General features: G+C 40.0%; 1 protein-coding gene across 2 annotated transcripts in view; it reads left to right on the top strand.

The window, feature by feature from the left end:
- apc2 (APC regulator of WNT signaling pathway 2) overlaps positions 1 to 27,383 on the top strand; it is a 45,797-nt gene extending 18,414 nt beyond the window's left edge. For both annotated transcript variants that reach the window (XM_084395196.1, XM_084395197.1), the window contains exons 3-15: positions 5,997 to 6,087; positions 10,381 to 10,645; positions 13,199 to 13,307; positions 13,940 to 14,053; positions 14,404 to 14,499; positions 17,293 to 17,382; positions 18,191 to 18,572; positions 18,680 to 18,778; positions 18,873 to 19,012; positions 19,387 to 19,464; positions 19,631 to 19,747; positions 19,841 to 20,055; positions 20,139 to 27,383. In XM_084395196.1, the coding sequence (XP_084251322.1) occupies positions 5,997 to 6,087; positions 10,381 to 10,645; positions 13,199 to 13,307; positions 13,940 to 14,053; positions 14,404 to 14,499; positions 17,293 to 17,382; positions 18,191 to 18,572; positions 18,680 to 18,778; positions 18,873 to 19,012; positions 19,387 to 19,464; positions 19,631 to 19,747; positions 19,841 to 20,055; positions 20,139 to 25,719 (7,377 nt within the window). In that variant the 3' untranslated portion in view covers positions 25,720 to 27,383. The remainder of the gene's footprint in view (positions 1 to 5,996; positions 6,088 to 10,380; positions 10,646 to 13,198; positions 13,308 to 13,939; positions 14,054 to 14,403; positions 14,500 to 17,292; positions 17,383 to 18,190; positions 18,573 to 18,679; positions 18,779 to 18,872; positions 19,013 to 19,386; positions 19,465 to 19,630; positions 19,748 to 19,840; positions 20,056 to 20,138) is intronic.
- The last annotated feature ends 307 nt before the right edge of the window (positions 27,384 to 27,690 follow it).

Here is a 27,690-nt window from a genome sequence, read left to right as displayed (position 1 = left end):
TATTGTTAACGCTGTCCTACGATTTATCAACAAAATCTCTTAGAAACTTAAAGTTATAGCATAGATGTATCTCTATTTTGAAGTAATTTAAAGAAAGCCACAGCTTCACTATTGGTAAAGAGATGCTGCAAAGACTGGTAGGACAAATTCATACACGCAATCGTTCTCACTAATGCACTCAAATAAACGTAATCTTACGTTTCACTTCATCCTTATCTGGTTTAGAACAAACAGAATCGGCAAGAAATGTAATGACCCGTAGACAGAGTAATTATGAAAATAAACTGTTATGTTGAGGTTTCCCAAGCAGTTAGAAGGTATGGAATTTTTGTTTTAATAATTTCCAGGTTGGGACAAGTATGATTTAAGATTTTAAAAAATCATACAAGCAGTGTGATTTTCATGATGAAAGTTTAATGATCCTTTTGTGATTGTCGAACACAATTGAATAAATTCAAGGCGCACAAGCCCACTCCGTTCTTGCACTCCCCCAGCAGTGTTGTCTCCTCCGCTCCCGCAGGAGCTCCGTCTCTGGTTAACCTTGCCTTCACGGCCACAGCAGTGTTATCTCCCAGCTCTTGCAGGAGCTCAGTTCCTCTGAATAACCTTCTTCACTGTTGCAATAGTCCCTTCTGCTCTCACAGGAGTCCAGTTTCTCTGGCTAACCCTGCCTTACCTGCCACAGCAGTGTTATATCCCTGCTCCCACAGGAGCTCAGTTCTCTAGCAAAATTTCCTTCACTGCTGCAGCAGCGATGCTCCTGCAGGAGCTCAATTTCTCTTGGTAAGTTTCTCCACTGCCGCAGCAGTTATGTCTCCTCTACTCCCGCAGGAGCTCAGTTTCTCTGGCTAATTTTTCTCCACTCCTGCAGCAGTGTTACACCCCTGTTGCCGCAAGAGCTCTGTTTCTCTGGCTAAATTTCTCCACTGCCACAGCAGTGATGTCTCCTCTGTTCCCGCAAGAGCTCTGTTTTTCTGGCTTATTTCTCCACTGCCGCAGCAGTGATGTCTACTCTGTTCCCGCAAGAGCTCTGTTTTTCTGGCTTATTTCTCCACTGCCGCAGCAGTGATGTCTACTCTGTTCCCGCAAGAGCTCTGTTTTTCTGGCTTATTTCTCCACTGCCACAGCAGTGATGTCTACTCTGCTCGCGCAGGAGCTCTGTTTCTCTGACTAAATTTCTCCACTGCCACAGCAGTGATGTCTACTCTGTTCCCGCAAGAGCTCTGTTTCTCTGACTAAATTTCTCCACTGCCGCAGCAGTGATGTCTCCTCTGTTCCCGCAAGAGCTCTGTTTTTCTGGCTTATTTCTCCACTGCCGCAGCAGTGATGTCTACTCTGCTCCCGCAAGAGCTCTGTTTCTCTGGCTAAATTTCTCCACTGCCGCAGCAGTGATGTCTACTCTGCTCCCGCAAGAGCTCTGTTTCTCTGGCTAAATTTCTCCACTGCCGCAGCAGTGATGTCTCCTCTGTTCCCGCAGGCGCTCTGTTTTTCTGGCTTATTTCTCCACTGCCGCAGCAGTGATGTCTCCTCTGTTCCCGCAGGAGCTCTGTTTTTCTGGCTTATTTCTCCACTGCCGCAGCAGTGATGTCTACTCTGCTCGCGCAGGAGCTCTGTTTCTCTGACTAAATTTCTCCACTGCCGCAGCAGTGATGTCTCCTCTGTTCCCACAAGAGCTCTGTTTTTCTGGCTTATTTCTCCACTGCCGCAGCAGTGATGTCTACTCTGCTCCCATACGAGCAAACAACATCTGTTTCTGTTGCTTATTCCTCCACTGCCGCAGCAGTTATGTCTCCTCTACTCCCGCAGGAGCTCAGTTTCTCTGGCTAATTTTTCTCCACTCCTGCAGCAGTGTTACACCCCTGTTCCCGCAAGAGCTCTGTTTCTCTGGCTAAATTTCTCCACTGCCACAGCAGTGATGTCTCCTCTGTTCCCGCAAGAGCTCTGTTTTTCTGGCTTATTTCTCCACTGCCGCAGCAGTGATGTCTACTCTGTTCCCGCAAGAGCTCTGTTTTTCTGGCTTATTTGTCCACTGCCGCAGCAGTGATGTCTACTCTGCTCGCGCAGGAGCTCTGTTCCTCTGACTAAATTTCTCCACTGCCACAGCAGTGATGTCTCCTCTGTTCCCGCAAGAGCTCTGTTTTTCTGGCTTATTTCTCCACTGCCGCAGCAGTGATGTCTCCTCTGTTCCCGCAAGAGCTCTGTTTTTCTGGCTTATTTCTCCACTGCCGCAGCAGTGATGTCTACTCTGTTCCCGCAAGAGCTCTGTTTTTCTGGCTTATTTCTCCACTGCCACAGCAGTGATGTCTACTCTGCTCGCGCAGGAGCTCTGTTTCTCTGACTAAATTTCTCCACTGCCACAGCAGTGATGTCTACTCTGCTCCCGCAAGAGCTCTGTTTCTCTGACTAAATTTCTCCACTGCCGCAGCAGTGATGTCTACTCTGCTCCCGCAAGAGCTCTGTTTCTCTGGCTAAATTTCTCCACTGCCGCAGCAGTGATGTCTCCTCTGTTCCCGCAGGCGCTCTGTTTTTCTGGCTTATTTCTCCACTGCCGCAGCAGTGATGTCTCCTCTGTTCCCGCAAGAGCTCTGTTTCTCTGGCTAAATTTCTCCACTGCCGCAGCAGTGATGTCTACTCTGCTCCCGCAAGAGCTCTGTTTCTCTGGCTAAATTTCTCCACTGCCGCAGCAGTGATGTCTACTCTGCTCCCGCAAGAGCTCTGTTTCTCTGGCTAAATTTCTCCACTGCCGCAGCAGTGATGTCTCCTCTGTTCCCGCAGGAGCTCTGTTTTTCTGGCTTATTTCTCCACTGCCGCAGCAGTGATGTCTACTCTGCTCGCGCAGGAGCTCTGTTTCTCTGACTAAATTTCTCCACTGCCGCAGCAGTGATGTCTCCTCTGTTCCCACAAGAGCTCTGTTTTTCTGGCTTATTTCTCCACTGCCGCAGCAGTGATGTCTACTCTGCTCCCATACGAGCAAACAACATCTGTTTCTGTTGCTTATTCCTCCACTGCCACAGCAGTGATGTCTACTCTGCTCCCGCAGGAGCTCTGTTTCTGTGGCTAATTTTCTCCATTGCCGCAGCAGTGTTATCTCCCCGCACTATCAGCCTCGAACTTCACAATATTTTGGCAATATTTTACATGAAATTTGTATTTTGGTAATTTGTTTTTGTATTTCTGTCTGTAATGTTTTGCTCCTGGTCTTCAAATAGTGCTAACAACTTATATATATCCAAAAATATCCATGTTCTTGGAAGAAAATTAGAATTCTTGTTCAATCAAATTATTTTACCTGATCTAATCTAATCTAAATAACATAAATAAATAAAACACTAATAAATAAATAACATATTCTGTTGTCAGCAGATTTTGTAGACAAAAAACAATGCCTTCACAAAATTAGAAGAAGACAGAGTGAGAAAGAGCAAAGACAGGTTAAATCCCATTCAACACTGCAAACATTGATTCAAAGTTCTAGAAAGCCAGCGGGTAAATTATTATATATAGAATATTTAGCAGACAGTTTTTCACACTTTAACTCCTGTTAATATATTTCCCATTATAATCAATTGCCTTTGATACTAGTATCTATGTATAACATACATCATATTTCTAATATTTTAATAAGACCATATTAACATTATACATAATAAAAAGGTAATATACTATAAATTATCTAAATGAGTTCTAATCTAAATGAATAGTACCTTAGTATAGTAGGTTATAAGGTGGCTAAAGGAAGAAACAGATTTTGTGTGAAAATAAATTATATAGGTGGTTTGTTAGTTTAAAAATCGTATTAATGTATGAGGTGGTAAGGAGGTACACACGGGGTAAAACCAGCACGGTACAAAAGACACACAGTATTGATACAAATACTTTAGCTAAATTAAAATGCTCTTAATAAAGCATAAGTTGATACTTGTTCAAAACAATCACTTTAGGAAAGTTTATACTATGTTTGGGGTTATTTTGATAAATTAAATAATTAATGTTTGTTCAATAAATATACTGTCATCAAAATTTATTTAAAAAATACTTATTAGAAACAAAATTATTTTAAAAACTAAAAGATTCTTGAGATATTTGTATTTAAACAAACAACAGTCTAAAACATTTTTTAAAAAAAACATAAAATATTAGATCAAATTAGTACAGAATCAACTTTGCCGCGATCAAGTCAAGGATCAGCCAATTTTCCAAGTCCATCATCAAAAGCGTTTATGAAAAAAAGTGCCGAGCTGAATTTGTGCCATCGAGTGGTCTAAAAGAGAATTAAGTCAAATGTGCATTTTACCCCGGTGTGACTTTATAACTGTTGTAACCTACTATCATTTCAATTTATACTGTAACTGCACTGTAAAAAAATTCTAACCTCCCTAACTCAAAATTTTCTAGTGACTAATAACATCTACATTTTTCAATTGGCCCAAGTGAAATTCTGTAAATTTCAATTGGCCCAAGTGAAAATCTGTAAATTTAATTTTATAATTTACAGAATTTCACTTGGGCCAATTGAAAAATTTAGATGTTATCAGTCACTAGAAAATTTTGAGTTAGGGAGGTTAGAAATTTTTTACAGTGTGTATAATATTAAATTAAATGTCTAATACTTCCATTTAAGATGAGGCAGTTCAGAGAGTGCGGGAGAGCCCACTAAGCATCAGCCAAATCAGACAGTTAAACTGGCTGACAGTAAATAAATATGCTAGAGTGTGATAAGAAAGACAGACATTTAATTATTTAATTGGAAGAGTAATTATAACAACATAAATTGATTTAGCACTAAATCCTAATTGTAATCTAATTGCCCATGATTATAAAATAGTTGTTATTAATTCTCTATATTAAGATGATACTGCCTCAGAGTCAAACTCCTTATAGTGCCCCCTTTTTTGGTTTAAGCCACTGACCCTCAAAATGTCTGTGCACGGCCCTGTTGTCCGTATCGTTGACCGGCTTGTTCGTTTTGCATGTTTGGGGGAGTACTATGGGTTCGGGCCAAATTCTGATTCCGATTGCATGTCCACACGAAACATGACAACAAGAAATCATGCGGCCAAATAAACACGAACCGCATGCTACACAGAACACAACAACACATGCAGACAGAAGAATGTATGGCATGAGCGTCGAAACCGCACGCTCACACAACGTCACCAGAGAACAACAGAAGACAAACTAGAGTTGTCAAAAAGTACCGACTTTGGTACCAAGAAGTCGGTACTGAAATTTAAAAAATGTGACGTTTTGAGCGCTGTTGAGCGTAATCATAAACACCTCTGATTGCCCATAGTACGTGTTCATCGGATATGTCTGTGATTGGCTATAATGATCAGGGCTTCAAAAACATGTAAATGTAAACATGTTCAGACGGGAGCGTCGATCATTGTAGCCTATCACAGACATATCCGATGAGCGTGTGAACACAATGGCCAATCAGAGGTGTTTACGATTCAGCTCAAAAGTGCTCTAATATCTAAACGTCGCTTTTAGAAATGTGGGCGGCATCTGGATGGTCGCTAACAGTATATCGCTTGTGACGTATTGCGAACTTCATTTTACCCCAAGCAAAGAATGAAAAAGAAGTATATCTGGGCCATTTAAGAAGGTCATGAGATTAAGTAAATGATGACAGAATTTTCATCTTTGGGTGAACCTTTATCAATCTTAAAAACACAGCTGATTCATTGATTGAAACGGATTCAACAACTGCTTTCATGAGATTATAGGTGTTACATATTCAATATCCCATGATTCTACTGTGGCCCACATGCGTAATCCTTGCCAAAGATTTTCAATCTCTCAGTCTGTTCTCTACTCAAACAGAGCTGATGCATGCATTATAAAGATGAGGTCATCCGGTTACTCAAAATGAGAGAAGCGTCTCTTTTCACTTTAAAATATACATGTTAGTTTTCGCTAAACTGGACTCCACAGGCAAACAATGACTGCTCATTTATGTATTTATTTGGTATTTTTTTATTTTGCTATAATAGGAGGTTCTGAAGCAACTGCAAAGTAAACTGGAGCAGGAAGCCGGAACTCTTGCCTCTTCAGGCAGAACTGATGTACTGGACCAGCTCAAAGGTACTGTAGGAAATTTATACACTTCTCTACATTGCTGTCACTGTTCATTTATCTGTAGCTTTTGTATTTTAGCTGTTATATATATATATATATATATATATATATATATTATTCCTCAGTTATTTAATTTTGTTTTTGATAAATTTACAAGATATTTTGCATATTATTTATTTGAATAACTTCTATACAATATCACAGAATTATACAGGAATTGATTTTACATTTGATTTGGTCTAATTTTTACTTTGACGTTGGTCAAATTTAATTTGAAGTTATACAGTCTGTTATACAAATCATTCTAAAAAATACAATAATTTGTATGTCTTTGTTGAACACAATGGGTTAAATAATTACTTAATGCTTCATTGGGGGCAGTAAACCTCCACCAAACATGTCCTGTAAATGCGGATCAGAACTGCACAACAGTAAATAGGAATTCTGCAACATTCCACCAAACGATTTCAGTTAAACACAGTTCTTGGGATTTCTGATGTGAATCTCTCTCGAGGTCATGCCACAGAATCTCAGTCAAGGTTTATTTTCTTCTATTGAAGCTTTATGTTAGTGATATACTTGTTTTGGGTCACTGAGCATGTATTCAATAAAGACATGAAAATGTACAACTGTTCATGTTATTTTTACTTTTTATTTTTTTAAATAGACTGTATTTGTCTGTTATTGCAGCTTAGTTAAAGACCTGATCAAATGACCAATTTCTGTAGAAATCGATTGACATTATAAGAGTTCACATACTTTTCCCTACAACTGCATATAAACCTCATACTGACATATCATAATGGGAACAGAGAACTGGTTCTGATTGAGATCTGTTTATATCTATATATATGGTTGCTGTTAATGTGTATATGTTTAACTAAATGTTTGCTGAAATGTGAGGGGTGTACTCACTTTTGTGAGTATATATATACTCACAAAAGTGAGCACACCCTTCACATTTCAGCAAACATTTTTGTATATCTTCTCAAGGGACGATACTATAGAAATGAAACTTGGATATATTTTAGATTAGTCATTTTGCTGCTTGTATAGCAGTATATATTTACTGTCCTCTGAAAATAACTCAACATACAGCCATTATTGTCAAAATAGCTGGCAACAAAAGTGACTACACCCTAAGTGAACATGTCAACACTGTGTCCAAAGTGTCAATATTTTGTGTGAGCACCATTGTTATCTAACACTGCCTTAATCCTCCTGGCCATGGAATTCACCAGAGCTGCACAGGTGGTTGCTGGGACCCTCTTCCACTCCTCAATAATGACATCACGGAGTCTTAGACACATGGCGCCTCTCCACCTTCTTCTTGAGGATTCCCCACAGGTGCTCTTTAGGTTTCAGGTCTGGAGAAATACTTGGTCACTCCATCACCTTCACCTTCAGCTTCCTCAGCAAGGCAGTTGTCATCTTGGCGGTGTGTTTCGGGTCGTTATACATGCCGTTCGGCACAGTTTCACAGAGCTTCATGTTCTGCTTCAGAATGTCACAGTACATATTGGAATCCATGTTTTCCTCAATGAAGCTCAGCTCCCCAGTACCTGCAGCACTCATGCAGCCCCAGACCATGATGCTACCACCACCATGCTTGACTGTAGGCAAGACACAATTTTCTTGGTACTCCTCACCAGGGCATCGCCACACATGCTGGACACCATCTGAACCAAACAAGTTTATCTTAGTCTCATCAGACCACAGGACATGCAAGATAATTCATGTTCTTGGACAGATTGCTTTTAGCAAACTGTTTGCGGGCTTTCTTGTGAGCCAGCTTCAGAAGAGGCTTCCTTCTGGGACGACGGCCATGCAAACCGACTTGTTACAGTTGTGCGGCGTATGGTCTGAGCACTGACAAGCTGACCTTCCGCTTCTGCAACCTCTAAAGCAATGCTGGCAGCACTCATGTGTCTGTTTTTTGAAGCCAGCTTCTGCACCTGGCGCACAGCATGAGGATTCAACTTCTTTGATTGACCCTTGCAAGGCCTGTTCCGAGTGGAACCCGTCTTGGAAAACCTCTGTATGACCCTGGCCTGTACTGTAACTCAGTTTCAGGGTGTTACCAATCTTCTTATAGCCTAGGCCATCTTTGTGGAGAGCAACAATTCTAATTCTCAAATCCTTAGAGAGTTCTTTGCCATGAGGTGCCATGTTGAACATCCAGTGGTCAGTATGAGAGAATTGTACTCAAAGCACTAATTTGAACTGCTCTAATACAAGATACAACAATTCGTATGGTCCTGTGAAGCAGACAAAAACATGAACATGATGAATAGGACATGTGGCTTTGCATGGTTAAACGTCGTACAGCTATAATCACTTATGGTGTACTCACTTTTGTTGCCAGCTATTTTGACAATAATGGCTGCATGTTTAGTTATTTTCAGAGGACAGTAAATATATACTGCTATACAAGCAGCACAATGACTACTCTAAAATGTATTCAAGTTTAATTTCTATAATATTGTCCCTTGAGTAGATATACTAAAATGTGAGGGGTGTACTCACTTTTTTGAGATACTTTATATATATATATATATATATACATACAATATACATATATATTATATACAAAATGTTTTATATATATGCGGTGTACAGCACAAGACACTGCGTCCTGAGACACTTTGGGGGAACGCCTCAGCGTGACTGATGACTGAAGTACTGTATAATCACGGCAATCGTATTGGCCGGCGACAGCCATGAGGTCACTACTAGTGTGACCAGGAAGTATAAAAGGGCGCCTAGGGAACATGTCATCCACTTCTTCATCTGAAGGGACTGTGCAGGCAGCCTGGAGGCATGGCGACGAGCTACAGTCGTAACCCGAGACGCTGCCATGCTGAGGAGATTTGTTTGTCAATCATAGCCGTGACAAGCACAAAACACATTTAACTCAGAGTTAAATCCCCCTACGGCCACTGCCCGGGCTTCATGCTTAATGAGGAAGCACCTTTGTGATTTTACACGAAGGACTTGACCCAGAGCCAGCTCAAAGGCCTGGACACCACAACCGAACTTAGAGGGGGGCTCCTTTAAGGGAATATGGCCCAGACCCTAGGCTAGCCTGCTACTTTCAGGGGGACCAGCATCAACCCCCATACCAGGGAGGCTATCATGCTTTACCAGCTGAAGCCATCAACCTGTTTTCTATGAAGAATGAACCTGACCACAGTCTCTAACCAGAGACAGATAGCTCCTTCCCAGAGCTATGGGGAGCGGAGGCCTCAGAAGGATAACTTTCAAAGAAGAGGAGGCATGCCACACTCACACCTATGTGGTCTCTAGTGTTTTCTCTTATAATGTGGGAAACAGCTCAGCTCAGATATGCACAACACAGAGCTCAGGGAGCGAGGGGTCTAGAGAACAACCAGAGAACAACTCTCTGTCATTGAGAGAGGCCTCTTCTCTAACTCTACCTGCAAAGCTGTTTGCATGGAGCTCTGAGGGATGGAGGCCTCAGCAGGATGAGTCTCAAGGAAGAGGATGCCTGCCATACTCACAACAGAGAGGGTCTAGTGTTTCCTCTTACCATGTGGAAAACAGCTAAGTTTAGACATACCCAACATGGAACTCAGGCTGCGAAGGGCCTAAAGAACAACCATCTATTATGAGAGAGAGGCCTCTTTTCTAGCTCTACCTGCAAAGATGAAGCTGTTTGCATGGAGGCCTCAGCAGGATGACTCTTGAAGAAGAGGAGGCCTGTCACAAATAGTAACTAATTGTAAAGATATGATTGGTTCATGTGCGCTCTGCACTGAAGTTTAAACTGGAGCAGCTACAGCGATATGTCACACCACATTAAGGAGCGCTTAAACAACATTTATTGTTTGAATGTTCATTATAAAATTGACACAGTTTGAAAACTGACTGTTTTTTTATTAAAAGAAAGCACAAGGCTTTTACAAGGCGATTATTGTATAGCAGGCATGTTACAAATAATGTTTGGTAAAGTTTTGTTCATACATGTCCAGAAAACAGCATAGACTAAAAGTTTATATTGGGATTTATAGATTCATTAAAGATGAAGATCGATTAATATCGATTTTTCAAAATTGTCAAATCAGCCCTATTAGAGACAGAAGACTGTAAAATATTTAGATATTGTTTCCTGTACCACTCTTTTCAAAGTAAGCTATTACTGAATACAGCACCACAGCAAAATAAATGTATTTTAGCTTAGTAATTTGTACAAATCCACAAGTACTAAACGAAAACTATAAAAAAAATAAAAAATAAAAAAAAAAACTTTTTGGCTTTATTTTTTTTATTTTTTTACAGAGCTGCATATGGACTTGACCAACTACTATGAGCTCAAGTACCAGCCTCACAACCTGCGTGTGTTTCCGGAGATGATGGCTAGCCAGGTAGGGGAAGGCGAGGAGAGACTGAGCCTCGGCAGAGCCAGGAGTCCCGTCTGTCTACCGTCCCGCCAGTCTTCATCTGCATCTGGAGAAGGCACAGCCATGCACCCCGGACACCCTCATCAGGCAATTGGAGAAGGCCGTGTAACTGCCCAGCACTTAGAGGAACTCTGTAAAGAGAGGTGAGATCATCACATCTTAAGACTCATATGTCTGGTTTAACCAAAATGTTCTTTTCCTTAGAGGGTTAGTCCCCTTTAAAAGCCAGTGGCATTTAGTTTAGGTCACATTCATGATCCATAATTACTTGTTGTTGCTAGTAGTGGTAATAGTAAGTGGTAATATAGGAAATTGGTGCTCTCATTCTGGAGTGCGTTTAACTGGGTAACAGTTTGGATTCACCCATGAATGCAAGATTATTCATGAACATAAGAGAAATAAAGAGAAAGACATTTCAAATGCATATACACTCTCCGGCCACTTTATTAGGTACACCTTGGTATTTGGACCCCCTTTTGCCTTCAGAACTGCCTTAATTCTTCGTGACATAGATTCAACAAGTTGTTTGAAATATTCCACTGAGATTTTGGTTGATATTAACATGATAGCATCAGTTGCTGCAGATTTGTCAGCTGTACATCCTACCAAATCACACCACATCCCAACGGTGCTCTATTGGATTGAGATCTGGTGACTGTAGAGGCCATTTGAGTATAGTTAACTCATTGTCATGTTGAAGAAACCAGTTTGAGATGATTTGAGCTTTGTGACATGGTGCATTATCGTGCAGGAAGTAGCAATTACAATATCACTACACTATGATCATAAAGGATGGACATGGTCAGCAACAAAACTCAGGTAGGCTGTGGCATTTAAACGATGCTCAGCTGATACTTAGGGGCCCAAAGTGTGCCAAGAAAATGTGCTCCATACCATTACACCACCACCAGCAGCCTGAACCGTTGATTCAAGGCAAGATAGATCCATGCTTTCATGTTGTTTATGCCAAATTCTGGACCTTCCATCTGAATGTCACAGCAGAAATCGAGACTCATCAGACTAAGCAAAAAAATTTCCAATCTTCTATTGTCCAGTTATGGTGAGACATAGTTTTCTGTTATTTGCTGACAGGAGTGGCACCCAGTCTGGCCATTCTCCTCTGACCTCTGGCATCAGCAAGACATTTTCACCCACAGAACTGGCTCTCACTGGATATTTTCTCGGACCGTTTTTCGGACCATATGTGTAAAAACACCAGTAGATCTGCTCGTTCTGAAATACTGAAATACCAGCCCGTGTGGCACCAACAACCATACCACATTTAAAGTCACTTAAATCACCTTTCTTCCTCATTCTGATGCTCACTTTGAACTTCAGCAGATCATCTTGACCATTGCTGCGTCCAAATTCGGACACTATCCATCCTAAATAGTATTTGAAATTAGAATTAGTGCATCCCAAATCATAGTATGTTGAAATGTGTATTCCAAAAATAACCTGGTGGTCTACTTTTTCCGGTTAGAATTCAATGTGCAGATCCGTGCACACTAACAGCTAATATTGCTTACAACCCTTTGCGTGTTGGACGAGGATTCATTTAGAACTACAAACACGAATTAACAGTATTTAAAAACTACAAACATGGCGGATGTGCGAGTCCGATGTGGGGGTTTGAGTTATTAATTATCAGTATCTAACCTGACGAAAAGATATTTATTCAATGTTTTCCACATTATATTTAATCTGCAACAGCATTATAAACTTTTGTAATGATACGTTTGGTCATTAACTTTTAAATGCACCATTATGCAAATTGCAAACACATGAGGAGAGTTCTCCAAATGTTTTATTTAAAAAAAAACATGCAAGAACATGAAATTCAGTTCAACTAATTCAACATCCTGTGGGCTATGGCCTATTCCATTCCAAATCGTGTTTTTTAGGCCAATTTTTTTTTTGTCATATACAGTAAACATCTCCTCACTATCTGCTAGCTGCCTGTCCCCTGAACACACTGTCAAAAAAACGCGGTCTCTGTAGACAGCCCAGGCTCCACAAACGGCAAGAAAAACAAACTGGCCCAGCCTGGACCATGAAACATAAACAGTGTTCCAGCCAATAACCGACAAGAATGATTTGGGGGTGGGGGTTGGGGGTTAGTGCGCATGCACATGAAGGGGGGTGTGGGGAGATGAGGAGATGAGGAGAGAGAAGCATGAAGAGGGAAGTTAGCTAGAGGAGAGATGTCCTAGACAACAACTAACGTTAAAATGTTATATTGATCATTTTGATATGGCCGACACACGATCAAAGAGAAGACGTTCAGATGAACAAATAACAAAGAATAGGGAAAAGGAGAAGGAATGCGCAGAGTCCTGAATTTACATCGGAAAAGCATTCAAAAGGTGGGGAGAACTTCGCCGGCAGAAGGGCTTCCAATCCCACATTCAGGTGGCTCTGTTTTTGCTGGACAGATGGGTAAATCCAGTTTGGTTTTTCTAAATGGCTCATGACTGTTTCAGGAAGGGAGGGGACGGGATGAGGAGGTTGAGCTAGCCTCCGTTTTGTTTGACAATACTTTGAACGTCAACAAGAAGTGACGTCACCCAACATCGCTTAGAGCACCTTTAAATGCACACTCATGAAAGTGATTCAGTTCTTAAATTCCAAATTCTTCCCAACCCTGGTTGAGTACAGTAATTTCAGGTTTTAGGAATGTGTTTTGTGTGTTGTAGGTCCATGTTGCTGAGTGAAATAGAAAAAGAGGAGAGAGAGCGGCGATGGTATTACTCACAGCTGCAGGGTTTGTCTCAGAGACTGGCTGAACTGCCACGGCTCGATACGGTAAGCAATCTAAACAACTTCTACCCTGTTTGCTCACTGATAGGACTGTGTGCATCTGTAGCCAAAAATGAGGTCACCTGGTTTTGACCACAGACTGTCCTAAATGTAGATTTTTTTTTTTTTTTTTTGAGACAGGTAATGCCCTTGTCTAGTTTGAAATAACAGCTATGATTCTTAAAGGGCTAGTTAAGCCAAAAATGAACATTTTCATTGTACGTATTGTAGTAATAACAGTAAATTATACATAATTACATGCAATTAACCTTAAACCAAATCCTTACTCTAGCCCTAATTATATAGTAAGTACATGTTGTTAATTAATATTACTCAGGACTTAAATTTATGGTTACACTGTAACAAGGACACCCCAAAATAAAGTATAACTGAAAACTCACAAACATGTCGTTCCAAACCAGTATTGACTGTCTTTTTTCCATTTAATACAAAAGGGGAAGTTCATCAGAATGTTTATGCAGCTCTTTTTTATAAAATAAAAGCTTTTTATTGAATATCATTTATAGATTAGTTTCAATCTGTAATTTTCTTTCATGTCCCTAGAAATTTGTTCTTGTTCTTTTATGAACATGGTATTTGTGCAGTACATTATCTGTGCATTTTTCTGTGCTTCACAGTTCTCCTTGCAGGTGGATTTCATTCGTCAGCAGCTAGAGTTTGAAGCTCAGCAATTGCGTTCCGTGATGGAGGAACGTTTCGGGACCAGTGACGAGATGGTGCAGAGAACACAAGTAAGAACAGATTATAGATTAAATGCCACGTTTTCATCTACAAAGATCCAGCTGTAAATCCAGCTTAAGTGTCACGTGTCAGTCACAACTGGGTTACGCTTTTATCAACTGCAAATCTATCACTCACGGTGTCCCCAACCAGGCTTCTAAACCACCTCCCTAATCAGCAATACACCCTTGGTCAGCCAGCTTTATCAGAAAAACCTTGTTGGATGAACTGTATGGCTGAACTGGGCTTTGTAGCAGAGATAATATGGTGTATGAAAATGAGCCTTCAAAGTATTGCTATCAAAGCATTAGAATGTTGCAGATATTGCATCATTAATCACTGCATGTGTTTCTGCGTACAGATCCGTGTTGCTCGGTTAGAGCAGCTGGAAAAAGAGCTTCATGAGGCCCAGAGCTCGCGTGGTCCTCAAGAGAAGAGTGCTCTACCAGAGACTCAGGTGACACATACACCCCTGTCATCCATTTGAGCCTGAATCATACAATTCCTTAAATTATTAATGATTTGCCACTCATATATATTAAATTGTTCAAAAATACTTAAAAAAAGCAAATGATACAGACAATAAAGAGAGCTCTTCTATGATGAATGTTTTCATTTTCTGAAATACAATTGATTTTGATATTTTTAGTGCTAATAAAATTCAGATATTCAAATATATGTCCGGAGATTTAAATATAGGAAAAGTATTTAAGGCTGAAAAAAGATCTTTAAATAAGTGAAGCAGTTTTGTTGTAAAACATTATCAATATTTAAAAAATTTTTTTTTTCCTGCTAAATCAAAGTCAAGTGTAGGAGGTATAACTGACATGCAACCATAAAACAGTGTCTCAAGGTATTACATATCACACCAATTGTTCTGTGAAAGTTATATTGATCATTTTAAATATATATTTAAAACATTATATTTAATAGTTACACACCCTGATATTAACACGAGAACTCAACAACAATAATAATTTGTAATTTATAATAGTTTAGTGAAGACAGGAACTGTTCAGGGTCACACTCGTAGAAAGAAATGGCACTTTGATGGTTTAATTCTGGTGAATTATTTGGTCAAATTAAAATGCTACAAATACGTTTCTCCACTGTTTTTTTTATCTCTCAATAGTGGCATTTTCACAGAACAATTTATAGATGCTGTAAACTACTGAGGGCTTGCCATTACCAGGGGCAACACAAAACCACAGAAAACAATGTTGACTGAACCAGCATGCTGGAAAAGTCACATTAAAAATGTGACATTAAGGGCACACAGGTAATGGATTGAGGTTGTAAAAAGTAATTACTAAATAACGTGCCAATTTATATTATATTACAGGGCTAAAAGTAAAAGTTGCTAGTAGGTGCTTATAATAAAAAATATATAAATTGCAATTAGCATTAATTTGTCTTAAATAATTATTCAGAAATGTATGTGGTTTCCACTGTAGTGTAGCATGACTGCTCTGCTACATAAAATATTATATTTAATATTTATGGTAATTAAATAAAATTTGTAATTCAGTGTTTAACTGATGGAAATGTGACATAGTTTTTTATATGGTTTCTCTGCAATGGCTACTCAGCTCATGAAAAACGAAGGTGTTATTCTTCTAGGATTGTCTTTTTTTTTTTACTGCACAGCTGCACTGCCCAATCTCACCTGGCCCTGTCTCACAGAACAGGCTGGCACCGAATGTTGCTATGCAAAAAAAAAGAAAAAAAAAGGGTTTGCCCTCTGCAAGCTGCCTCCTATTGGCTGCTCAGTAACTGGGATGCTTGGCAAGTGTGACGCTGTAATTTAGAGCATAGCTCTCTGGGACTAAGGGATTCCCACCGCAGCACAGTCATATGTCTGCTCAATACTGCACCAGACTGACAATGAGCTCTTGAGAACTACGTACTGTTTAATGATGCTGAGAAATCTAAAATGATAAAGTCAGGATGTCAGGATATAATGAAGCCTGCAGTACAAGGTTGCCAAACTTGCCATTTATTCTGTGTGCAATGAGTAAAGCTTTTTTTAAGTGACCTACAGTACACTTCTCAACTCATTCTACATTTTTTACTATTTTGCACATTTTAGAATAGTAGTAGTCATCGAAACTATGAATTAATGTGGAAGTATGTGGATTATGCAGTGACCAAAATAGTTCAGCATATCAAACCTATATGCTAAGAAACAATTGTAATGGGAAGAAGGAGGCGGGAACCGGCAAACGTTTTAACACTTTAATTATGAATAAACACAAAACGAAAGTAAAAGCGGCAGCTCCTCATGGACGACTGCCGCACACACATAAACAAAACATAACATAATGTCCAGGCCTGGTCCTCTCTCGTCCTTCACTGTCGCCGCTACTCTTTTTATGCTTCCGAAGGTCCTCCGTGAGAAATGTGAGACTGGTGCAGTGCACAGGTGCGTCATTAGCAACCACGCCAACGGCCTGGCACCGTTCTCGCGCCCTGCTTGCCACAACAATATTTTATGTCAGGCACCTTTTTGTCTAAATTACAGCTTTGCACCCTTGACATTTTTTCTAACTTTATGAGGTGCATCCTGGGATGATTTTTAAACTGTATTGAAGGAGTTCACGTGTATTTTTGACTCCTGGTAGCCGCTTTGCCTATATACTGTAAAATAAAATAATAATAGTAATAATAATAAATGAAAATTTTCATTTTGTAAATGAATTCACATGTTCACAATTAATGATTGTATTTAAGCACAATAAAGCTTATTTTAAGTATTTAAGCATTTAGGTATTTTTTTTTTTTTTTTACTGAATTATGCTTGCATTAAAATAAAATAAAAATGTATTCTGAAAACTCTAGAAGATAATTTGAGCTATATCTCTGTATCATTGTATGTAGTCTAGTTGTCTAGGGATTGTATTTGTAGCACTGGTGCCAAACGTTGCCATAGTGATGGGTTTGAGCATGCAAGAATGAATCAAGTGCTTAGCCACTGGTGGTGATTCACTCTCCACATGCAGATGGTGTGCTAATGCTCAATCAAACAGAAACAGATTTTAAACAGGAAAAAGAAAATATTGCTATTATAGCTTCAAAAGGTATTTGGGACTTTATTTTGAAGAATATACACCCTATCAATATGTGTGGATCATTCTTATTAATACACATATTTACTTTGCTGCTTTAATAAATATGAATGTGTTAAGTCAGACATATAAACCAAATGTACAGAATTGGAACAAATAATAAATCATACTCTCTGTGTTCACAGAACACAGAGTGCCTCTCAAAAACATCTGTTCCTGACATGGATACTGGAAATGCTGGTGCTATGGAAGCGTCTGGAGAAACAGGGAGCAAAGTAAGACCCTTGTTGTGTTTTTTTTTTATATATATATATATATATATTTTTTTTTTTTTTATCAAAAACATCACAGAAGATTCATTAGGAACTATAAAGCAGCTTACAGTGTGTTTCAGAATTTATTTTACAAAGGGGCAATATTTGCCTTTCTATAAACGTAAATATACTGGTCTATGCATTTGCACTTCATACTTGAATAAATGCATTGAAATAAATTTGAGCACTTATGGTTGCAGCACGGTTGGTAGCACTGTCGCCTCACCGAAGGATAGGTAGATTGGAGACACTAAATTGATCATAGGTGTGAGTTTGAAAATATCTGTGAGTGTTAGCCTTGTGCTGGACTGGCCATCCATCCAGTGTGTTTCCTGCTTTCGGCCCGAGACGCTGAAATAGCCTCCAGCAACCCTGTGTGACCCTAAATAGGACAAGCAGTTTGGAGAATGGATGGATGGTTGACTTTAAAGGGGTCTTGAACCACATTTTATTTAATTATAAATATCTCTGATGTCCACTTATAATGTTAGCAAGATTTTTACATCAAAATCATCATAGTTTTTAAGTAATAGGCTATTTTCTATCCTGTTGTTGACTCTCTCTTTGAAGCACTTCATTTTTACTATAAATCATTCTGCTATGATTGGGAAACAGTTTTGCATATTAAAATAATTTTCAGCGTCCCCGCCATTAATTTTTATTTCCGACCCTTATATACAGTAAACATAAAGTTTTAGTAATCAAAAACAATAGTGCAATAATGAACTGTAAGATAATATATGTCATATTTATACTGTTTGGATTGCAGGTGGATATGGTATTTTGGCTACTCTCCATGCTGGCCTCTAGAGATCGGGAAGAGATGTCCCGTACCCTTTTGGCAATGTCAAGCTCACAGGAAAGCTGCATTGCTATGCGCAAGTCTGGCTGCGTCCCACTGCTTGTGCAAATACTACATGAGGGAGGCACCGGGGAGGCAGCTGGGGCAGGAGGCTATAGTCGAGAAGCCCGTTCCAGAGCCAGTGCTGCCCTTCACAACATTATGTACTCACAGCCAGATGAGGGCCAAGCACGACGCGAGATGAGAGTTCTTCATGTGCTAGAGCAGATCCGCTCACACTGCGAGAATGGCTGGGACTGGATTGAGAATCATCTAAGTACCCCTTCACCTGGTGGTGGTAAAACTACAGGTGAGCCCTGGTTAAGTAAAAAAAAAAAAAAAAAAACATTGTCATAAATATTGCTAAAATTATATAAAATGATTCACATAAATATACATTCTGTTTGATATCCACAGATATCCCTGAGCCAGTGGATCCCCAGATGTGCCAGGCCTTGTGCTCAATAATGAAGTTATCTTTTGAGGAAGAGTACCGCAGGGCAATGAATGAGCTAGGTACGGGAATGCAGTTTCTCTAAATAGACCAAAGAGCAATAGAGTGTGTTCTATGGTTAGAAACACTGAAAAAGCTTATTTGTGTATCTTTTAGGGGGCCTGCAAGCCATTGCAGAGCTAATGCAGCTGGACCAAGAACTGTATGGCATGCACAATGAGCCAATCAATATGGCCCTCCGGCGTTACGCAGGAATGGCACTCACTAATCTTACATATGGAGATGTTGTAAATAAGGTACATTTTCAAATGATTGCATAGGCAAGTGTGGAATCATGTATAAATGAAAGGCACGGGGTTAATAAACATTTCTTTATTTGTGCAGTCATTTCATTCATATAATTATTCAATCAGTGCCCAATATTAAGTTATTGCCACATTGGCCATAAATGTTTTTACTGAAATATAAACAAAATTAAATATTGTTAAATAATTAAACAAAATATAAATGTGATCATTGGTAAGTTAATTTTGCAATTCTGATAATGCATAAATTCAGTACCAGGCAAATGTATAACTGTCTGACAAATGCAGTTTTTTTGTAAAGTTTTTGAAAAAACTTTAAAGTCTTCTTGTGATGTTGACAAAATCCTCTTTATTTACTTTTTCAGGCTACTCTTTGCTCAAAGAAAAACTGTCTTCAAGCCATTGTTGCACAGCTTGCATCTGATAACGAGGAATTACAGCAGGTGCATAAGTTACTTTTCCAAAGAGCAAACCATTAGATGAACTTTAAGTACAGAATAATATACTAACAGACCATTTTAGAGTATTTTTACTATTACTATTATTTTTACTTCTCTCAATTGTAATTATTTGGCCCACATCAGCTCTGTGATCTGTCATTACTTTTAGGTAGTGTCAAGTATACTGAGAAACTTGTCATGGCGTGCTGATATCAACAGTAAAAGGGCTTTGAGAGATGTCGGCAGTGTGTCAGCACTTATGACATGTGCATTGCAGGCTACAAAGGTACAATCAAATATATCTTATTTACTACCAAGTTTGCATAAAATTGAAGATAACTGATTTACCCATTGTGATTTTATATGGTCTTCCCCACAGGAATCCACCTTAAAGAGTGTGTTAAGTGCACTGTGGAATTTGTCAGCACACAGCACTGAGAATAAGGTGTCAATTTGTTCTGTTGATGGTGCTCTTGGCTTTTTGGTTAGCACTTTGACTTATCGATGCCAAACCAACTCATTGGCCATTATTGAGAGTGGTGGAGGCATCCTGCGTAATGTGTCCAGTCTTATTGCTACCCGAGATGATTACAGGTATCATGTTTATTCACATTCACAAATTAAGCAGTCAAAGTATCAATGACATCACTTAAGTTCTTCCCGTTTTCCTATTTCAGGCAAATCCTCAGGGATCATAACTGCCTTCAGACTCTGCTGCAGCACTTGCGATCTCACAGTCTTACCATTGTAAGTAATGCATGTGGAACCCTCTGGAACCTGTCTGCACGTAGTCCGAAGGACCAGGAATTGCTGTGGGATCTGGGAGCTGTAAGCATGCTGCGCAATCTCATCCACTCAAAGCACAAAATGATAGCCATGGGAAGTGCTGCAGCTCTGCGAAACCTCCTCACAAATCGTCCACTCAAATATAAAGATACTGCTGTTATATCCCCAGGATCCTGCATGCCATCCCTCTACATGAGGAAACAGAAAGCATTAGAGGCTGAATTAGATGCAAAGCATCTGGCAGAAACATTTGATTCAATCGAGAAGCAAAGTTTCAAGCATCAAAGTATAAACAAACCATTGAGGCACATTGAAAGCCTAGCAAAAGACTATGCCTCAGATTCTGGTTGTTTTGATGATGATGAGGCACCTAATACATCAGCCAGCTTGGACACAGGAACCTTCTCCATGCTCTCCATGTTCTTGAACAATTCAAACTTCCTGAATACTCAGCCACGTAAGCGAGAAGGGGAACCTGAACAAGACATTGAAACCTTTCAAACTGACAATAAAAGGTCACAACCTCCTGATGATGAAGTGACTGTAGCAGCTGAGAAATTAGCCAAGAAGATCACCAACACAGTGGCTAAAATTGACAAACTGGTAGAAGACATTACCATGCATACATCGTCAGAGGATAGCTTCAGCCTCAGTTCAGAAGATCATTTTGTGGATTGGAATTATGGGCCAGATGAGCTTCACGAGGCACGAGCCATTTCATGTTCCCCTTGTCATCTCTCTGATACCAGCTCTTTTTCACCTAAAGAGCGTCTCAGTAGAGCACATGCTTTCTTGCGTCTTAAAACAGCCAACTCAAGTTTATCCAATGACAGCCTTAACAGTGGAAGCACCAGTGATGGCTATTGTGGCAGTCAGGAACAGACTCGCACCTCTGCAAGACCAATAGAACAACGACGTCCAAATAAACTTGACCTTAAGGTAGCTCATGAGGAACCATTGAACAGTGGTGTACATATTTCAAGAGTCATATGTCAAAATGAGATCCCTGAAAGAGATTTTGAGACAAACAAAGATGCTATTTTGCCTGATTTAGGTTCCACAGATACAGAGAAGAGTCAAGAACCTTTTATATCAACACCTGCAACTGTATCAACCAAGGTGTCTTCGGATGCCAGTATACCAACTGTCAAGTTGTCTCCCTCCTATCAGCATGTTCCACTGATCCAGAGTGTTGCCAAGTTTGGCGTTGCAAAGACTGCAATTAATGTTCAGGCAGCTCAAGCAATGCGTAGGCAAGCTTGGGTTCCAACAGTGATGACTGGCGGAAGTATTAGCAAGTTTTCCCCAATTTGCTCTGCGAGAAGTCCCACAATAGGACAGCTGGAGACCCCTCAGAAGTATTCTGTAGAGAACACTCCAATATGCTTCTCTCGCTGCAGTTCTCTGTCTTCTTTATCTTCTGGGGATGGAGCACTTGATGGACAGAGTCAGACTGAAAATGAGCTAGAGAGTGACTCCTCATTAGAAATCATAGAGGTGGAAGATGTGAATGTTGAGAGAAAAGATGAAGAGGATGAGAATGAGACACTTGATGACTTGAGTGACAGTCAGTTATTAGTGACTGATCAGAAAATAAGCAGCTCTGATCCAACTGATATCCCTAGTACAATCAAAAATGAGAAGAGGTTCCTTAGAGGAGTGTCCCCAATAATTCTTGAGGACAGGACACCATCCAGCTCCTCAGAAAACTACATTCACGAAACACCTCTTGTAATGAGCCGCTGTAGTTCAGTGAGCTCACTTGGCAGCTTTGAATCTCCTTCAATTGCCAGCTCTATTCAGAGTGATCCATGTAGTGAAATGATAAGTGGAACTGTAAGCCCCAGTGACCTACCAGACAGCCCAGGACAAACAATGCCTCCGAGTCGCAGCAAAACTCCGTGCTGTGCAGAATCAAGTGGACCAGAGACACAGACGCTTAGTGGTGTAGGAAGCCAGTGGGAGAGTAGTTTGCGCAAATTTATGGAAATCACAGACTTTAAAGAAAGGTTTAACCTACCTCCTGATTTGGACACAATGATCTATTTCACTGTGGAAAAACCAATTGAGAATTTCTCATGTGCCTCTAGTCTGAGTGCCCTCCCTCTTCATGAACACTATGTTCAGAAAGATGTGGAGCTCAAACTTACTCCCTTGCTAAACCAACAAGACAATGATCCAGAGGATTCTGAAAAGGAAGATTATATGGATGACCAAGACCAATACAGTGAAGGCAACTCAGATGATGACATTGAAATTCTCAAAGAGTGCATTAATTCTGCCATGCCTTCCAGGTTTAAGAAGGTAAGGCCCACTGTGATGCCCAACCTCTCAAACCAAGTTCTCAACATGCAGACTCGAAAATCTGTGCAATTACCAGTGTATATGGTGCTGCAGAATAAAAACAGTCAAATGTTTACTGGACAAAAGCTTGGAATGTCTTCAAAAGAAATCTATCATGATGATTCGTCTTACACTGACTCGGCTGAAGGTACACCCATCAATTTCTCAAGCACCACTTCCTTGAGCGATGAAACTCTCCAATATCCAGTCAGAACCAAAGGAATAAAAGACTGGCGAAGAAACAAAGAGACACAAGAACTTGTTGATATCGAGGCAAAGAGAATTGAAGACCTACGCATGTTCTCTCGCTTCCACAAACCAACTAAAATAACATGTCAGTCTCACACAGTTGCAAACCAACTGAACAAAACAGTCAGACATATGGTGCCCACTCAGAGATTACTTATACAGAGTAAAGAGATGGCAGCAAAAATGACCCAGCAAAGGATTCAAAGCCAGTCTCCAGTTAGACAAATTCAAAAGCAAGGACAGAATCTGTCAAAAAGCATGCCACAGTTAGATATTCCCATAAGAAAACAAAGCACAGAGGTGTACCAAAATCAGAAAACCTGCTCTCGGAGTCATGCACAGGAAAACACTTTATCATTTCAGTCTAGGCATCACCCGACAACTACAGAAGTGGCCATATGCCATAAAATGGACAGACAGGATGGACTGATGAAAAGGACTGGACGGAAACAACATTATGAATCAAGCAAGACTAATGTTATACGTAATGCTAATATACAAGATCAAGTCAACAGTTACCAGTCCCGCCAAAAGGGTTTTCATAGAATCAAGCAAAATCTAATTTTAGAAGAAGCGCCTCCATGTTACTCATTGAGTTCCTCCCTTAGCTCTTTGAGTGATGCAGAATTTGAAGAACATCATGAAAAACCTCAGCATACGTGGATAAGGAATAGACATAATAAAACATCCAACCCTCAGTGCCCTCCTAAATCACAGCAAGACCCCAACCAGCTTGAAGAGAACAGCTCACCAAGCTCAGTCAGCATGGATTCAGAAGATGATCTTTTGATAAAATGCATAACATCTGCTATGCCTCAACACAAGAAAAAGCAGACTGCCAGAAAAAGGAACGCTGAGAAAAAGCACAAACAGAAAACTACACTTCAGAAAACAACAGAGGATTGGAGCCCTGAAATTGACCTAGACAGTGATGAAATGGTATCCGACAAAGACTCTGATCTCAATAGTGTTGAATGGAGAGCAATACAAGAAGGAGCAAATACAATCATTACCAAGTTACAAGCTTCAAAGTCCCAAGAACCCTCATCAGAGTCTGAATCCGTTCTGTCATTTATGTCTGATTCAAGCTTTACCCCTAAAGAAAAGAAGGTATACAAAGATGACAAAAAGGCTAATAAACCACTTGATTTTGCGCCTCGTAAACCTGTTCCAAACATGCCTATGGTCTTTAGGGGTAGAACGGTGATATACACACCCAAGAAAGAGACAACTCTCTCTCAAATACCACCACCTACAAAAAATATACCAAAAGCAGATGCCCCTAAAAATCCAAATTTAGCTCAACACAGGTCAAGAAGCCTTCACAGACTGGGCAACCCCATAGACACTCAGTTGTCATTGCCCAAAAGAAGCTCAACACCACCTGCCAGGATACCAAAGAGCTCGTCTTCAGGATCATCTCAAAGTTCAACACCTTCCAGGCATCCTCAGAAAAAAGTAACCTCCCCAACACAAACCATTAAACAAGGTCAAAAAAAGGTGGCATCAGCACCATGCAGTCCACCGGACAAGAGCACTTCAAACATCAATCAATATTCTAAATCTCCTATTGACAGAAAAACACAGAAATCCCCTGTCAGAATACCATTTATGCAGAATCCATCAAGGCAAACAAGAAACATTTCACCTTTAGTAACTAGCCAGCCCAGTAGCATCAGCAGACAAAATACACAGATGTCAGGGAAAAGAATCCTACCAGCAAACCGGTTGGATTTGGTTCGCATGACATCTGCTCATTCAAGTAGTGGTGAATCAGATCGTAATGGCTTTCTCAGACAACTGACATTCATCAAAGAATCGCCAAAAGTCTCAAGACGTGATGCTTCTTCACGTTCTGTCCCAACATCACAGCATGTCTCACCCCGAAGAGCAGGTCCAGGGGCCCCAGCAGTTTTCTTATGTTCTTCTCGTTGTCAGGAGCTCAAGGAAGCAGTTCAAGGTCCTAGAAGAATGCCTTTGACTCAAGGACAAAGCCAAGTTCAGGAACAGAGGGTTCTCAGACAGGGCATGGCTCTATCAAGAGCCACCTCCATTGATAGAGACGTTGATGTGAAACGTCCAGCTAGACGAACAAGCTCAGAAAGTCCTTGCAGGGCCTCACAGAGAAATAGACCTGGACCAAAGCCAAGAGAAAAAAGGGATGATACCTTCAAAAGATATTCTTCCTCACCAAGCATAAATGTCTTGAGTCGTGTCACCAGCCGCTCCTCTCTTCGCTCTTCATCCTCTGACTCAAGTGGACGAGCTAAAAGTGAAAGGAACACAAATCAGAGGCAGCAGAGGGTTGGATCACGTAACGCTGACAAAGTGACCTGGAGAAGGATTCGTGATGAGGATGTTCCCCAGATATTAAAGAGCACCCTTCCACCCACTGCATTGCCTCTGTTACCTTCACCTGATGGCACCAAACAGATGCCACCACCACTACCAGGAAAACTGCCTACTATTACACTGGCATCACGGAAAACAAGTGACGCAACTGTTCAAACTGAGGACTACTCAGCCAACAAAATTAACTCAAGCACCTCTCCCACAGTTGAAAAAGGTCTTAGCATTGCAGAGGAGGCCAAAAAGATGGCCCTTGCCAGAAAATTAAGCATGGCCTTTGGGAATACCCTCCAAGATGGGGATTCAGATGGATCTCTAAAAAACTACAGCACAGCATCATCCTCCACCTTTCAGTCAGTGGAAAGTACCCACAGTGGTGGCGTTGGCCATTTCCGACAGAGCTCTCCTAGTAAAGCTGTCAGAGTTACTCCTTTCAACTACATCCCCAGCCCCATGGTCTGTTGCTCTCCACAGACACAGGGTCAAGCAACGACAATGCCTGAAAAGACAGGGGAAAAACATGAAGCATAAAACCTGTAATCTGTCCATCTGTTCCATCCTTGACAAAGTACTATGCTCCTGTAAACTCAGGTGGTAATGGATATTGTTCTCTTTACCTCGGATATTTAATGAGTCTTGTGCTTGTCAATGCATCAGAAGATTTACTTATTTGAAGAAAAAAGAAAGAAAGAAAGAAAGAAAGAAAGAAAGAAAGAAAGAAAGAAAGAAAGAAAGAAAGAAAGAAAGAAAGAAAGAAAGAAAATTATTTGGATGTGAACAATTAGCCATAAACTATAGAATCTCACTGGATTCACAACATGTACCTAACCACACCACAAGGTTGAGGATATAACTTCTTTTTTTTATATTTTTGTACAGTGATAATAATCATTGCTTGTGCTACTTGGATAATTAATCAAACATGAGAAAGACTGCCTCGGAGTGTGTTATCCACTGATAAAAATTATGGCCCACATTCAGAACAATATGCAAACTATTCTCCGAAAAACAGTGACAAATACTTTAAAAGACCATGTGCCACCTGCAAACCGGAAAAGACTGTTGTATTCTCACATGAGAACCATGTATGCACATGCCTTTACGCCACACTGACAGGTTAAAACAGCCTTTTGCCTTCACTTATTATTAATGCAGGTAAATATTGCTACAATAGGTCAAATCTGCACAAAATGTCTATGTAATCGTCATGGATATTTAGTGATACTGTTGTAAATACTGACTTAAAACTGTAGTCTAATGCTTCCCAGAAGGCAAATTGTAACCCTGCCATTGCTACAAATAGCATGCTCACTTGTCCACTGTAAACACGTGATGTTGACTTTGCAGTTTCTTTTTTCAATGCAAATGACAAACTATGAGTACAACCATGAATCTCCACCCACACATTTGCATTTTTGAATATAAGATTGTTGTAACTGTCGAGTGTTCAGCAAATGTAATACAATTAAGTGGCTGTACATATTCCTGCTCACTGAATGCTTTCATAATGTCATATTGTGTACAGTCACGTTATGCTTTAAGTATTTAAAAGCAAGCTAATGAGTAGCAACTTTGTGGTTTGAGATCAATACTTGCTATTAACAGTTAATGGGACTGAACAGTAAGTTGGACTGATGTAGAATGTTTAAAATGGCTTCCATTCAACCAAAGCCCATTTCCAAAACTGCAAATACAAAAGCAAATGTTGTGTTAGCCAGCACAAAAAGTGTTTGTCTTATTTGGTGAGGTGCAGTATTTATGAGGTGCACTGTGATATAACAGCTTCACTTAATGTCTCTTTTAGTCAGAAAACATGCATTCTTGTCTTAAAAGCAAAGTCATTGATCACACATCAGCCTTTGGAAATTCTGAGAATGATAAAGAGAACTGTATTTCAGAATCAGATGTGCTGTGAGTGCTGATACAAACTTGGTGTTGCCAGATTTCTGACTATATCTGAAGATGTTGAAATTGACCAGTAACAGAGCTCAGTGTAATGGCCCATAACGGTGGTGGACCGGATAAATCAATATGATGCAATGCTAAACTCAAATTGACAATTAGGGATAGCTTAATGGATATTTGAGAGGTAAAAGCATGAATTGGGTTGAGAATGTTCATAGAATATTGTGGAGACTAACAATTAAACAGTTGTGTCCAGGGGTTAGGGGTCGTCAAATAAACCTTCTCATAAAAATGTGTATGTATTTTATTTTTCTGAGTCGAACTGTGATTTATTCAATGGTAAATACTTGCATCCAACTAAATATGCACAGACATCGAAGTCATTTGACCTTACCTTTAAGTAGAATGACTTCCAAACATTGCTGTGTTTGAACATTCGGACAACGCATAAGTTTGGGTCAGGACTACCTTATTTCTGACCATTGCATATAGGGTAACACTATACCCCAACTAATTGCCTACTGCTTAAATGATCCTTAATTTATATACAGTACAATATAATTTAATTCCCTAACTTATACCAAGCCATACCATTTG

The sequence above is a fragment of the Rutilus rutilus genome, assembly GCF_951802725.1.
Source record: "Rutilus rutilus genome assembly, chromosome: 22".
NCBI classification, from domain to species: Eukaryota; Metazoa; Chordata; class Actinopteri; order Cypriniformes; family Leuciscidae; genus Rutilus; species Rutilus rutilus.
Note: the sequence above shows the minus strand (reverse complement) of the source record. Positions and strands in the feature narration are given on the sequence as shown.